Source organism: Plectropomus leopardus, chromosome 22 (assembly GCF_026936395.1).
Source record: "Plectropomus leopardus strain MGB_pleo_1.0 chromosome 22, ASM2693639v1, whole genome shotgun sequence".
Classification (NCBI taxonomy): Eukaryota; Metazoa; Chordata; class Actinopteri; order Perciformes; family Serranidae; genus Plectropomus; species Plectropomus leopardus.
This window is the reverse complement of record NC_142197.1, coordinates 15,972,935-15,986,921: the sequence shown is the minus strand read 5'-3', so window position 1 is coordinate 15,986,921 and position 13,987 is coordinate 15,972,935. Positions and strand designations below refer to the sequence as shown.

The 13,987-nt window shown below is 36.9% G+C and overlaps 2 protein-coding genes across 4 annotated transcripts in view; one reads left to right on the top strand and one right to left on the bottom strand.

Annotated features, from left to right (window-relative positions):
• Window positions 1-13,987, top strand: part of utp20 (UTP20 small subunit processome component) — a 52,403-nt gene that overhangs the window by 35,275 nt on the left and 3,141 nt on the right. For 2 of the 3 annotated variants that reach the window (XM_088072924.1, XM_042511203.2), the window contains 9 exons: window positions 18-200; window positions 948-1,079; window positions 1,168-1,300; window positions 1,385-1,569; window positions 1,647-1,718; window positions 1,811-2,140; window positions 2,273-2,399; window positions 2,530-2,675; window positions 2,761-3,300. In XM_088072924.1, the coding sequence (XP_087929050.1) occupies window positions 18-200; window positions 948-1,079; window positions 1,168-1,300; window positions 1,385-1,569; window positions 1,647-1,718; window positions 1,811-2,140; window positions 2,273-2,399; window positions 2,530-2,675; window positions 2,761-2,916 (1,464 nt within the window). In that variant the 3' untranslated portion in view covers window positions 2,917-3,300. Of the gene's footprint in view, window positions 1-17; window positions 201-947; window positions 1,080-1,167; window positions 1,301-1,384; window positions 1,570-1,646; window positions 1,719-1,810; window positions 2,141-2,272; window positions 2,400-2,529; window positions 2,676-2,760; window positions 3,301-13,987 lie in introns of those variants that run through there. The other variant, XR_015775564.1, reaches the window with a different exon arrangement.
• arl1 (ARF like GTPase 1) overlaps window positions 3,649-13,987 on the bottom strand; it is a 48,671-nt gene continuing 38,332 nt past the window's right edge. Inside the window, exon 6 of the mRNA XM_042511313.2 lies at window positions 3,649-4,765. Coding sequence (XP_042367247.1) covers window positions 4,735-4,765 — 31 coding nt within the window. The 3' untranslated portion in view covers window positions 3,649-4,734. The remainder of the gene's footprint in view (window positions 4,766-13,987) is intronic.

The following is a 13,987-nucleotide window of genomic DNA, read 5'->3' as shown; positions in this document are numbered from 1 at the left end:
GAACACTTTCTCCTCAGAAACTGCTGTTGCAGCACAGCGGCTTGTTCTTCGCCCCGCTCGCCCTGGTCGTGGTCAACGATGACTCAGCACGCTGTAAGAAAATGGCAGCCATGGCCATCAAGGCCCTGCTGACCCAGCTGGACCATAACCACCAGAACACCCTGTTTTCCCTCGTCAACACCTGGCTGAATGCAGAAAAGGTACACACACTCACACACTCACATACACACACACACACACACACACACACACACACATAAAAGGTTTCGGTCTGTGAAATCAGCTGCTTTTCGGTTATTTAAAGATGAATTTATTTTTTTCTTTTTTTTAGTATTTGTCTAATATTTGTGTGGTTTCACTTTTGACTTCTTTTTTTTAAAGAAAATGTCAGTATAGTATGTCTTCAAAAATAATGAAGTCATACTGCTTGTCTTCAAAAATCATCAAAAAGCCCAATAGTATAGTATGCCGTAAAAAAATCATGAAAAAAATGTCATAGTTACGTGTCATCAAAAATCATGAAAAAAGACATAGTCTAGTATGTTGTCAAATACGAAAAAATGTCATAGCAATGTGTGTCTGTATGATTTTCTGTAACATACAGTACAATGACTTTTTTCCACATACTGCACTCTGGTCTTGTTATGGCATTATTTATGTTTTTAGTCCATTAAATAATTGCTCTATGCTAAACTCCAAACTTCCTGTAGCTGTAAAAATCAAAGTGTTTGTAGCATTTCAAATTCATGTCATATAAATGTTTTTTATTCTGTAACATTTGCAGGATTCCCATAAAGTACGGGGATATTAATAGACATACAGCTGACTAAAATAGGACAGAAGCATTCTAGTTAAGTTATCCAGAACAAAAAGAGATAGAAATAAAATTAAACTGCTGAATTTGTAATTAAACTAATGGAAACATAAATCATTTTTCGCCCTCTCAGGCCAGCCTACGGCGTCTCGGGGCTCAGATTTGTGGTCTGTTTGTGGAGGTGGAGGAGGAGAAGTTTTCCCGCCGTATAGACAAGCTGCTGCCTCTGCTGGAGAAAGAGATAAACCCCGACAACTACGAAGATGTGAGGGGACACACACACACACACACAGTGTCTTTGGCCACAGGTTTAAAAACCAGAGGAAAAGGTTTTTAACTCTTGTGTCTTTCAGATCGAGGAGGAGCAGGACGAGCGGGGAGCCGACAGGCTGCTGTTCAGTTATCTGACTCTCATTACCAAACTGAGCAAACACTGCAGCCTGCTGGAGCTCAGCAAACCTCAGGACACACTCGAGCACATCTGGGGTAATGGACCAAAACACACCACCTATCTACCACTTACACACACACATTCTGCATGCACTGATTTTTTTTTTTTGTCTCCTGCAGGTCACATTGAAGCCCACCTGCGGTACCCTCACTGCTGGGTGTGGCTGACCGCCTCACAGCTTTTTGGCCAGCTGTTTGCCGCCCATCAGGCGGAGCAGCTGGTTGCTCTCTGGAGAGGAGAGGGAGGAGATGCTTCGCCTCAGACACCAGCCACCGCATTCATCACCAGCAACCTGGACAAGAAGGTGAGGACTTGTTTCTTCAGCTGTAAACTTGTTTCTGCATCTCTCTAACTTGTTTCTTCCTTTCTCATGATGTTCAGATGAGAGAGCTGGCGTTGTCTTTCTGCCATCAGCTACAGTCCAAGTTCCTTGACACGACGTCAGGAGAGCAGGTGCCCGAACGCCATCAAAACATATTTCTATCGAAGCGCAGTTCACATTACGCAAATGTTTGAGTCACAGGTACGTTCCACTCCGCCCACAGGTGATCAAGAACCTGCTGTTCGTCGGCAAAGTGATCTACCTCATTTCCCCCGAGTCTGACGTCACTGCCCCTGAGGAAGAAGTGAAAGAGGAGGCAGAGGAAAGGGAGAACGGAGATGATGAGGAGAATGAAGAGAAAGAGGAGGAAGATGACAAGGAAAAGGAGGAGGAGGAAGATGACAAAGAAAAGGAGGATGAGGAAGATGACAAAGAAAAGGAAGAGGAGGAAGATGACAAGGATGATCGGCCTCCTTCCCTGTTGTGGCTGATGAAGAAGCTGTCACTGATGGCTAAAAGAGAGGCTGCATACACTCCCAAAGTTCCCGTTAAGGTAAACAAAGAAACATTAATGTCTGAGTCACTCTCACACAACAATACATTTAACAGCAACTGGCATTTCACCACTAAAGACGGTCATTCCATTATCTAAGTTAGTTTTTTTTCCAACCCCTTGCTGCCACAGAGAACATGTGTGTTTAAGTTCCTCGGGGCGATAGCCATGGACTTGGGGAAGGAACGTCTCGGCCCCTATCTGTCCACAATCATCACTCCCCTGTACAGGGAGCTAGACAGCACCTATGCAGATCAGGGTAAGTGCTCTTAACCTGTCTTTGTCCAGTGTATAGATTTGTTAAGTTAGAAAAACGCAGAAATGAACCGTTGACTTCCGACAAAAATCGCTAGTGGTTTCAGCTGACCCCGCCCTCTGTCTTTGTCCAGATCCCACCCTGAAGAACCTAGCACAGGAGCTTATCGAGCTGCTGAAGAGACACGTGGGGCTGGAGAGATTCTCTCTGGCTTTCTCTGCGGTCCAGAAGGAGTTTTCAACGAGACGAGCGGCGCGCAAGCGACACAGAGCCATGCAGGTACGGCGAACACCAAAGTGCATACTCAGCACGACACAGAAAAGCTTCATTCTTAGTAATACATTTTTCCTTCTGTTATCCCCAGGCGGTGGCTAACCCAGACATCGCAGCAAAAAAGAAACTCAAGAAGCACAAGAACAAAATCGAAGCCAAGAAAAGGAAGATCGAGTTCCTCCGGCCCGGATATAAAGCAAAGAAGCACCGGAGCCACGCACTCAAAGACCTGGCGATGGTTAAGTGAGCCACGTTGCTGATTCATCAAGGACGCTAGATAGGACGAAAGCTGGACAGTTGACACAGGAACATGACTCTGCAAGCAAAACTTCATGATGTCACATAAGGAGTTTAACACGTAAGTTGACGTCACATCTTTCACAGAAAAGCCAGAAAACAAATGTTTCTCCGTGAGTGTTTGCGGTGTGTGCGAGAAACTAATTTTATGAAAACCGCGAGTGACCATATAAAATCATAATATATCAGGAAGTCTGTGTCGCTAAGACATCACTTAATATGAACTCAATTTTCATTTCCATTAAGATCAAATTGAAGAACTGTCCTCAGATTTAAATCCCCAACAGTTAAATGTACAACTTTTTGTAATAAAAAAAGACATTTTTTGACATACTGTGATGTTTTTGGTCTTCTTTTTCGACATGCTATACTATGACATGTCTCAACATGCTATACTATGTGGTTTTCAGATCTTTTTTATTTTTTTTACATGTCTTTTTTTTGTTTGTAAGATTACTTTTTGGCATTTTTTCCTTTATTAGATAGAACAGAAGACTGATAGCGTGAAAGGGGGAGAGAGGGGGGATGACATGCAGCAAAGAGCCACTGTAGCATGGACACTGCCCTCAAATACAGGGTGTCTGCTTTCTTTTTTTTAAAGTATTTTAAAAAAAAAATTATTTACCGGTCATCTGTTGTCTGATATCGCAATTTTGAAAATCAAAGTCTTAACACAAATTGGTACAATCACTGATAGCAATCTTTACTGAGAATCATTTTCACTGTACAAGCAGATATAAATATGCAACCATAAAACTTTGAGCATACAGTTAGTGTTCAGTAACTAAATGACTAATATGCCAAAGCTGCACTCAATGATTTTGATGGAAAAATGCTTCTCTACCAAATTACTATTTTAAAAAAAAGTGGGAACACCACAAATGAACAGGAGGAAAAACAACAATAGAAATCAATGATAATGTATCTGCCTGACTATAGTACAAAAACAGCCCGGGCTGCAGTAACACTTGGCTAGAGGATATTTAGCGTATGCTGGGTAAAATTTGCAATTTCTAAAAGTAAATCAGAATATTTTTGTACAGACAGGTATGGCTAGTCTAGCATACTATCAGAAATTGTCTAATAAGTTGGCAATCAAGCAGCTGCTTCTCAGTGATGATGTGTCCTTACCTCTGGTTACTCAGGTTAGGAGCAGGACTTAAATTTGTACTATGGAACCCCTGATGATGTTTGTGCCTTTTGGGAAAACCACTTCCCCCTCAGTGTATCTTTATAACATCTTGCTAATGTTAGTGTCGATCAAAAACCGATCTCCTTCTGGCTGCAAAACATGCCAAATACTTAAACGCTCTGAGAGAAGATGAAGCTAACATTGTCCAGCAAAGATGCCTGACTTTAGAAATGCTACAGAAAGTCAGATCAGAGCCTTCTTTTATAGATTCCTTTTAATCCATGATAATTTACGTTGCTTAAAAATGCAATCGTGAATTAATATTTAACAAGTCTGTTCTAAGGTGTTTCAACACAGGAAAAAAAGTAGACACCAATTTGTCCATCACTGAAGTTCCACAGCTCTATGAAAGCTTCACTTGTGCCACCATTGTTGGAAGATTTGGGGCTTTGTGTGTCCAGACGTTACTGCAGCCTTCACTTGTAAGTCCCAGGCTTGAAAGGCGTTAGGCCAAGGCTTCAGGTGGGTTGGAGTTGGGGAGGAGTGCAGTCACGGGTGTAGGAGAGAGGGGTCAGTCACAAGGCTTCATACAGGAAGGTCAAAGGTCAGGAGTATATACAAAATGGGTGGGAGCCTTTACTGCCGACACTTGAGGGCATCCACCAGCCTATTAGGAAAGAGAAAGAACAAATACAATTCAAGCTGGGTAAACGCAAAGAATAAAGTGTTGTGCAGTATGAACTAATCCTAACGAGAATGATAAATGTCATACTTAGTATTAGTACATACTTAGTAGTATTTTGCTTTAAAATAACTAGAAAGCTAACCACTGACATTTTCTCAAGATTCTTCCTGACAAAGAATGCTGAGACTTGTTAAGGATTTTTCACGACGTACTTCACTATTTCTTTACAGAATTTTTAACAACCGATTGTACTATGACATATTTTTTGTAATTTTTTACATGGCTACACTATGACGTTTTTCGTGACCCATAATGACTACACTGACGTTTTAGTGTCATTTTTGACAACGTTCCATACTATAACTTTTTGTTGTGATTTATCATATGTTGAAAAAAATTCCAAAAAACAGCTGAAAACCACATAACATAGCATATAGTGACACGTCATAGTATTGATAAAAAAACGTCCAAAAACATCAAAATACAGCATGTCGAAAAAGTGATCGAAGACATCATAGTATAGTATGTGGGAAAATGACAAAATATGACATATTGAACAAATAGCTAAAAAAAAGACATAGCGGTAGAAAACGACATATAATAGCTTGTAGAGTCGTGTTCTAGTGTACAAAGTAGGAATAAAGGCCAAAAATGGCCAAAAAGACAATAGTACAGTATGTCGAAAAAGTCAAATTTTGACCTAAACATGTCTGAAAATGACATTTAATAGCTTGTAGAGACACGTTATAGTATAAAAAGTGGAAATGTAGGCCAAATATGGCCAAAAACCTCATAATTTAAAATGTCCAAAAAATGGCCAAAAAGGCAATAGTATAGTATGTCGAAAAACTCAAAATTTGACCACTCCTAAAAATGGCTAAAAGCAACATAAAATAGCTTGTATAGACGCGTTTTAGTATATAAAGTGGGAATCACAGCCAAAAAAGGCCAAAAACCTCATAATTTAGCATGTCAAAAAAATGGCCAAAAATGCAATAGTATAGTATGTCGAAAAACTCAAAATGTGACCGCTGCTAGAAATGGCTGAAAAGAACATATAATAGCTTGTAGAGATGCGTTATAGCATACATAGTGGAAATGAAGGCCAAATATGGCCACAAACCTCATAATTTAGCATGTCAAAAAAATGGCCGAGAAGGCAATAGTATAGTATGTCGAAAAACTCAAAATTTGGCTGCTCCTGAAAATGGCTGAAAATGACATATAATAGCTTGTAGAGAAGCGTTATAGTATATAAAGTTGGAATCAAGGCTAAAAAAGGCCAAAAACCTCATAATTTAGCATGTCCAAAATATGGCCAACAAGGCAATAGTATAGTATGTCGAAAAACTCAAAATGTGACCGCACCTAAAAATGGTTAAAAACGACATAAAATAGCTTGTATAGACGCGTTTTAGTATACAAAGTGGGAATCACGGCCAAAAAAGGCCAAAAACCTCATAATTTAGCATGTCCAAAACATGGCCGAAAAGGCAATAGTATAGTATGTCGAAAAACTCAAAATTTGACCACTCCTAAAAATTGTTAAAAACGACATAAAATAGCTTTTATAGATGCGTTTTAGTATACAAAGTGGGAATCACGGCCAAAAAAGGCCAAAAACCTCATAATTTAGCATGTCCAAAACATGGCCGAAAAGGCAATAGTATAGTATGTCGAAAAACTCAAAATTTGACCACTCCTAAAAATTGTTAAAAACGACATGTAATACCTTGTAGATACACATTATAGTATATAAAGTGGGAATCAAGGACAAAAAAGGCCAAAAACCTCATAATTTAGCATGTCCAAAAAATGGCAGAAAAGGCAATAGTATAGTATGTCGAAAAACTCAAAATTTGACCGTTCCTAGAAATGGATGAAAATGACATATAATAGCTTGTAGAGACATGTTATGGCATACAAAGTGGGAACAAAGCTCAAAGAAGGCCAAAAACCTAATAATTTAGCATGTTAAAAAAATGGCCAAGAAGGCAATAGTATAGTATGTCGAAAAACTCGAAATTTGACCTCTTCTAAAAATGGCTGAAAATGACATATAATAGGTTGTAGAGAAGCGTTATAGTATATAAAGTTGGAATCAAGGCTAAAAAAGGCCAAAAACCTCATAATTTAGCATGTCCAAAATATGGCCAACAAGGCAATAGTATAGTATGTCGAAAAACTCAAAATGTGACCGCACCTAAAAATGGTTAAAAACGACATAAAATAGCTTGTATAGACGCGTTTTAGTATACAAAGTGGGAATCACGGCCAAAAAAGGCCAAAAACCTAATAATGTAGCATGTCCAAAAAATGACCGAAAAGGCAATAGTATAGTATGTTGAAAAACTCAAAATTTGACCGCTCGTAACAATGGCTGAAAACGACATATAATAGCTTGTAGAGATGCGTTATAGCATACAAAGTGGGAATAAAGGCCAAAAAATGCCAAAAACCTCATAATTTAGCATGTCCAAAAAATGACCGAAAAGGCAATAGTATAGCATGTCGAAAAACTCAAAATTTGACCACTCCTAAAAATGGCTAAAAACAACATGAAATAGCTTGTAGATACACATTATAGTATATTAAGTGGGAATCAAGGACAAAAAAGGCCAAAAACCTCATAATTTAGCATGTCCAAAAAATGGCAGAAAAGGCAATAGTATAGTATGTCGAAAAACTCAAAATTTGACCACTCCTAAAAATGGCTAAAAACAACATGAAATAGCTTGTAGATACACATTATAGTATATAAAGTGGGAATCAAGGACAAAAAATGCCAAAAACCTCATAATTTAGCATGTCCAAAAAATGGCCAAAAAGGCAATAGTATAGTATGTCGAAAAACTCAAAATTTGACCGCTCCTAAAAATGGTTAAAAACGACATAAAATAGCTTTTATAGACGCGTATTAGTATACAAAGTGGGAATCACGGCCAAAAAAGGCCAAAAACCTCATAATTTAGCATGTCCAAAAAATGACCGAAAGGCAATAGTATAGTATGTCGAAAAACTCGAAATTTGACCTCTTCTAAAAATGGCTGAAAATGACATATAATAGGTTGTAGAGAAGCGTTATAGTATATAAAGTTGGAATCAAGGCTGAAAAAGGCCAAAAACCTCATAATTTAGCATGTCCAAAACATGGCCGAAAAGGCAATAGTATAGTATGTCGTAAAACTCAAAATTTGACCGCTCCTTAAAATTGTTAAAAACGACAAAAAATAGCTTTTATAGACGCGTTTTAGTATACAAAGTGGGAATCACGGCCAAAAAAGGCCAAAAACCTAATAATTTAGCATGTCCAAAAAATGACCGAAAAGGCAATAGTATAGTATGTCAAAAAACTCAAAATTTGACCGCTCGTAACAATGGCTGAAAACGACATATAATAGCTTGTAGAGATGCGTTATAGCATACAAAGTGGGAATAAAGGCCAAAAAATGCCAAAAACATCATAATTTAGCATGTCCAAAAAATGACCGAAAAGGCAATAGTATAGTATGTCGAAAAACTCAAAATTTGACCACTCCTAAAAATGGCTAAAAACAACATGAAATAGCTTGTAGATACACATTATAGTATATAAAGTGGGAATCAAGGACAAAAAAGGCCAAAAACCTCATAATTTAGCATGTCCAAAAAATGGCCAAAAAGGCAATAGTATAGTATGTCAAAAAACTCAAAATGTGATCACACCTAAAAATGGTTAAAAACGACATATAATAGCTTGTATAGACGCGTTTTAGTATACAAAGTGGAAATCACGGCCAAAAAAGGCCAGAAACCTCATAATTTAGCATGTCTAAAAAATTGCCAAAAAGGCAATAGTATAGTATGTCGAAAAACTCAAAATTTGACCGCTCCTAGAAATGGCTGAAAAGGACATATAATACCTTGTAGAGAAGTGTTATAGTATATACAGTTGGAATAAAGGCTAAAAAAGGCCAAAAACCTCATAATTTAGCATGTCCAAAAAATGGCCGAAAAGGCAATAGTATAGTATGTCGAAAAACTCAAATTTGACCGCTCCTAAAAATGGCTAAAAACAACATGAAATAGCTTGTAGATACACGTTATAGTATATAAAGTGGGAATGAAGTCCAAGACAGGCCAAAAACCTCATAATTTAGCATGTAAAAAAATGGGCAAAAAGGAAATAGTATAGTATGTCAAAAAACTCAAAATTTGACCCCTCCTAAAAATGGCTAAAAATGACATAAAATAGCTCGTATAAATGCGTTTTAGAATACAAAGTGGGAATCAAGGCTGAAAAGGGCCAAAAACCTCATATTTTTGCATGTAAAAAAAATGGCCAACAAGGCAATAGTATAGTATGTAGAAAAAGTCGAAATTTGACCGCTCCTAAAAATGGCTGAAAACTACATATAAAAGCTTGTAGAGACGCAATATAGCATACAACGTGTGAATAAAGGCCAAAAACCTCATAATTTATCATGTCAAAAAAGCAGCCAACAAGGCAATAGTATAATACATATGTGTCAAACTCAAGGCCTGCGGGCCACATCCGGCCCGGCGTACAATTATATCTGGCCCAAGAGATCATTTTATATAGGTCTATTATTATTGTTATCAATGGCCTGGCGATATGAAGCGCTTATAACAGGCAAACTACAGATCCCATAATGCAGCGCAATAGCTGCCTTGCCAAACGATATGCTAATCGGAAACATTTCCTCGTCAATCAAGTCAAGCATCTGTTGCTGTATACAACCCTATTGTAAAGTCAAAGCTAGCCCCTAACAATGGCAAAGAGAAAGGTTGATCCTGAAAACAGAGCCTTTCAAAATCGATGGGAGGCTGAGTATATGTTTACTGACATTGCCGGTAAACCTGTGTGTCTTATTTTCTGGAGCTAATGTGGCTATAAATAAGGAATTTAATCTAAGACGGCACTACGAGACAAAACATCAGGATAAGCTGAAAAACCTGAATGCAGAGCAGAAGCTACAGAAAGTAGAAGAGTTAAAGAAGAATCTGACATCTCAGCAGACGTTTTTCACCAGAGCGAAATCACAAAGTGAAGCTGCTGTGAAAGCAAGTTTTATTGTGGAAGAGGAGATAGCCAAATCAGCCCGGCCATTTAAGGAGGAAGTGTTTCTGAAGAGCTGCATGATGAAGGTGTGTATTGGACTTACAACAGATGGAGCACCGGCGATGTGCGGTGAAAAAAGTGGACTCGCACTGAGTTTGCACGGCGCTTTGGTGACTTTGAAGCACAAAAAAGGAATTTCGAGCTGCTTCGCAATCCATTTGCCATTGATGTGGAAACTGCATCTGTACAGATTCAGATGGAGCTGACAGAGCTGCAGTGTAATGGGACACTAAAGGCAAAGTACAACACTGCAGGGCCCGCACAGCTTGTTCACTCTATTCCTGAAGCAATGCTCCAGCTCCATCTACATGCGTCTCGAACCTTGTGCATGTTTGGTAGCACATATCTGTGAGAGAAGCTGTTCTCAGTGACAAAGATTAACAATACAGCACACAGGAGTCGTCTCACTGATGAACACCTGCAGTCCATCCTGAGAATCTCCACAACACAGAACCTTACACCAAACCTAAACGAACTTGTTGCCAAGAAAAGATGCCAAGCATCCAGCTCTGACAAAATGGCATAAGAGCAAAGAAAACGGAATGTTTTGATTTGTTGTCATTTTAATGTTTACTTAAAAGGACAATTTTTATTCATTTTTTAGGGGTTTTTTTGCAGCATGTTCATATTTCTAACTTGTATAACTTTAACAGGAGATATTTTTATGGAGAGCAAAGATGGCAGAAAACAGAATATAATAGCTTGTTTTGATGCGTTATAGCATACAAAGTGGAAATGAAGGCCAAATATGGCCAAAAAACTCATAATTTAGCATGTCAAAAAAATTGCCAAAAAGGCAATAGTATAGTATGTCGAAAAACTCAAAATTTGACCGCTCCTAGAAATGTCTGAAAAGGACATATAATAGCTTGTAGATACATGTTATAATATATAAAGTGGGAATAAAGCTTAAAAAAGGTCAAAAAACTCATAATTTAGCATGTCAAAAAAATGGCCAACAAGGCAATAGTATAGTATGTCGAAAAAGTCAAAATTTGACCGCTCGTAAAAATGGCTAAAAACAACATATAATAGCTTGTAGAGATGCGTTATAGCATACAAAGTGGGAATAAAGGCCAAAAAATGCCAAAAAATTCATAATTTAGCATGTCAAAAAAAATGGCCAACAAGGCAATAGTATAGTATGTCGAAAAAGTGAAAATTTGACCGCTCGTAACAATGGCTGAAAACGACATATAATAGCTTGTAGAGATGCGTTATAGTATACAAAGTGGGAATAAAGGCCAAAAAATGCCAAAAAATTCATAATTTAGCATGTCAAAAAAAATGGCCAACAAGGCAATAGTATAGTATGTCGAAAAACTCAAAATTTGACCGCTCCTAGAAATGTCTGAAAAGGACATATAATAGCTTGTAGAGATGCGTTATAGCATACAAAGTGGGAATAAAACTCAAAGAAGGCCAAAAACCTCATAATTTAGCATGTCAAAAATGGCCAACAAGGCAATAGTATAGTATGTCGAAAAACTCAAAATTTAACCTCTTCTAAAAATGGCTAAAAATGACATATAATAGGTTGTAGAGAAGCGTTATAGTATATAAAGTTGGAATCAAGGCTAAAAAAGGCCAAAAACCTCATAATTTAGCGTGTCCAAAAAATTGCCAAAAAGGCAATAGTATAGTATGTCGAAAAACTCAAAATTTGACCGCTCCTAAAAATAGTTAAAAACGACATAAAATACACTTTATACACGCGTTTTAGTATACAAAGTGGGAATCAAGGACAAAAATGGCCGAATACCTCATAATTTAGCATGTCCAAAAAATGGCCGAAAAGGCAATAGTATAGTATGTCAAAAAACTCAAAATGTGATCACACCTAAAAATGGTTGAAAACGACATAAAATAGCTTGTATAGACGCGTTTTAATATACAAAGTGGGAATCACCGCCAAAAAAGGCCAAAAACCTCATTATTTAGCATGTCCAAAAACTGGCCGAAAAGGCAATAGTATAGTATGTCAAAAAACTCAAAATTTGACCGCTCCTAAAAATGGCTAAAAATGGTATGAAATAGGTTGTAGATACATGTTATAATATATAAAGTGGGAATAAAGCTTAAAAAAGGCCAAAAAACTCATAATTTAGCATGTCAAAAAAATTGCCAAAAAGGCAATAGTATAGTATGTCGAAAAACTCAAAATTTGACCGCTCCTAAAAATAGTTAAAAACGACATAAAATAGCTATTATAGACGCGTTTTAGTATACAAAGTGGGAATCACGGCCAAAAAAGGCCAAAAACCTCATAATTCAGCATGTCCAAAAAATGACCGAAAAGGCAATAGTATAGTATGTCGAAAAACTCAAAATTTGACCACTCCTAGAAATGTCTGAAAAGGACATATAATAGCTTGTAGACACATGTTATAATATATAAAGTGGGAATAAAGCTTAAAAAAGGCCAAAAACTTCATAATTTAGCATGTCAAAAAAAATGGCCAACAAGGCAATAGTATAGTATGTCGAAAAAGTCAAAATTTGACCGCTCGTAAAAATGGCTAAAAACAATATATAATAGCTTGTAGAGATGCGTTATAGCATACAAAGTGGGAATAAAGGCCAAAAAATGCCAAAAAATTCATAATTTAGCATGTCAAAAAAAATGGCCAACAAGGCAATAGTATAGTATGTCGAAAAAGTGAAAATTTGACCGCTCCTAAAAATGGCTGAAAACGACATATAATAGCTTGTAGAGATGCGTTATAGTATACAAAGTGGGAATAAAGGCCAAAAAATGCCAAAAAATTCATAATTTAGCATGTCAAAAAAAATGGCCAACAAGGCAATAGTATAGTATGTCGAAAAACTCAAAATTTAACCTCTTCTAAAAATGGCTAAAAATGACATATAATAGGTTGTAGAGAAGCGTTATAGTATATAAAGTTGGAATCAAGGCTAAAAAAGGCCAAAAACCTCATAATTTAGCGTGTCCAAAAAATTGCCAAAAAGGCAATAGCATAGTATGTCAAAAAACTCAAAATTTGACCGCTCCTAAAAATGGCTAAAAACGACATGAAATACACTTTATACACGCGTTTTAGTATACAAAGTGGGAATCAAGGACAAAAATGGCCGAATACCTCATAATTTAGCATGTCAAAAAAATAGCCAAAAAGGCAATAGTATAGTATGTCTAAAAACTCAAAATGTGATCACACCTAAAAATGGTTGAAAACGACATAAAATAGCTTGTATAGACGCGTTTTAATATACAAAGTGGGAATCACCGCCAAAAAATGCCAAAAACTTTATAATTTAGCATGTCAAAAAAAAATGGCCAACAAGGCAATAGTATAGTATGTCGAAAAAGTCAAAATTTGACCGCTCGTAAAAATGGCTAAAAACAACATATAATAGCTTGTAGAGATGCGTTATAGCATACAAAGTGGGAATAAAGGCCAAAAAATGCCAAAAACTTCATAATTTAGCATGTCAGAAAAATTGCCAAAAAGGCAATAGTATAGTATGTCGAAAAACTCAAAATTTGACCGCTCTTAGAAATGGATGAAAATGACATATAATAGCTTGTAGAGAAGCGTTATAGTATACAAAGTTGGAATCAAGGCTAAAAAAGGCCAAAAACCACATGATTTAGCATGTCAAAAAAATGGCCAATAAGGCAATAGTATAGTATGTCAAAAAACTCAAAATTTGACCGCTCCTAAAAATAGTTAAAAACGACATAAAATAGCTATTATAGACGCGTTTTAGTATACAAAGTGGGAATCACGGCCAAAAAAGGCCAAAAACCTCATAATTCAGCATGTCCAAAAAATGACCGAAAAGGCAATAGTATAGTATGTCAAAAAACTCAAAATTTGACCGCTCCTAGAAATGTCTGAAAAGGACATATAATAGCTTGTAGACACATGTTATAATATATAAAGTGGGAATAAAGCTTAAAAAAGCCAAAAACTTCATAATTTAGCATGTCAAAAAAAATGGCCAACAAGGCAATAGTATAGTATGTCGAAAAAGTCAAAATTTGACCGCTCGTAAAAATGGCTAAAAACAACATATAATAGCTTGTAGAGATGCGTTATAGTATACAAAGTGGGAAT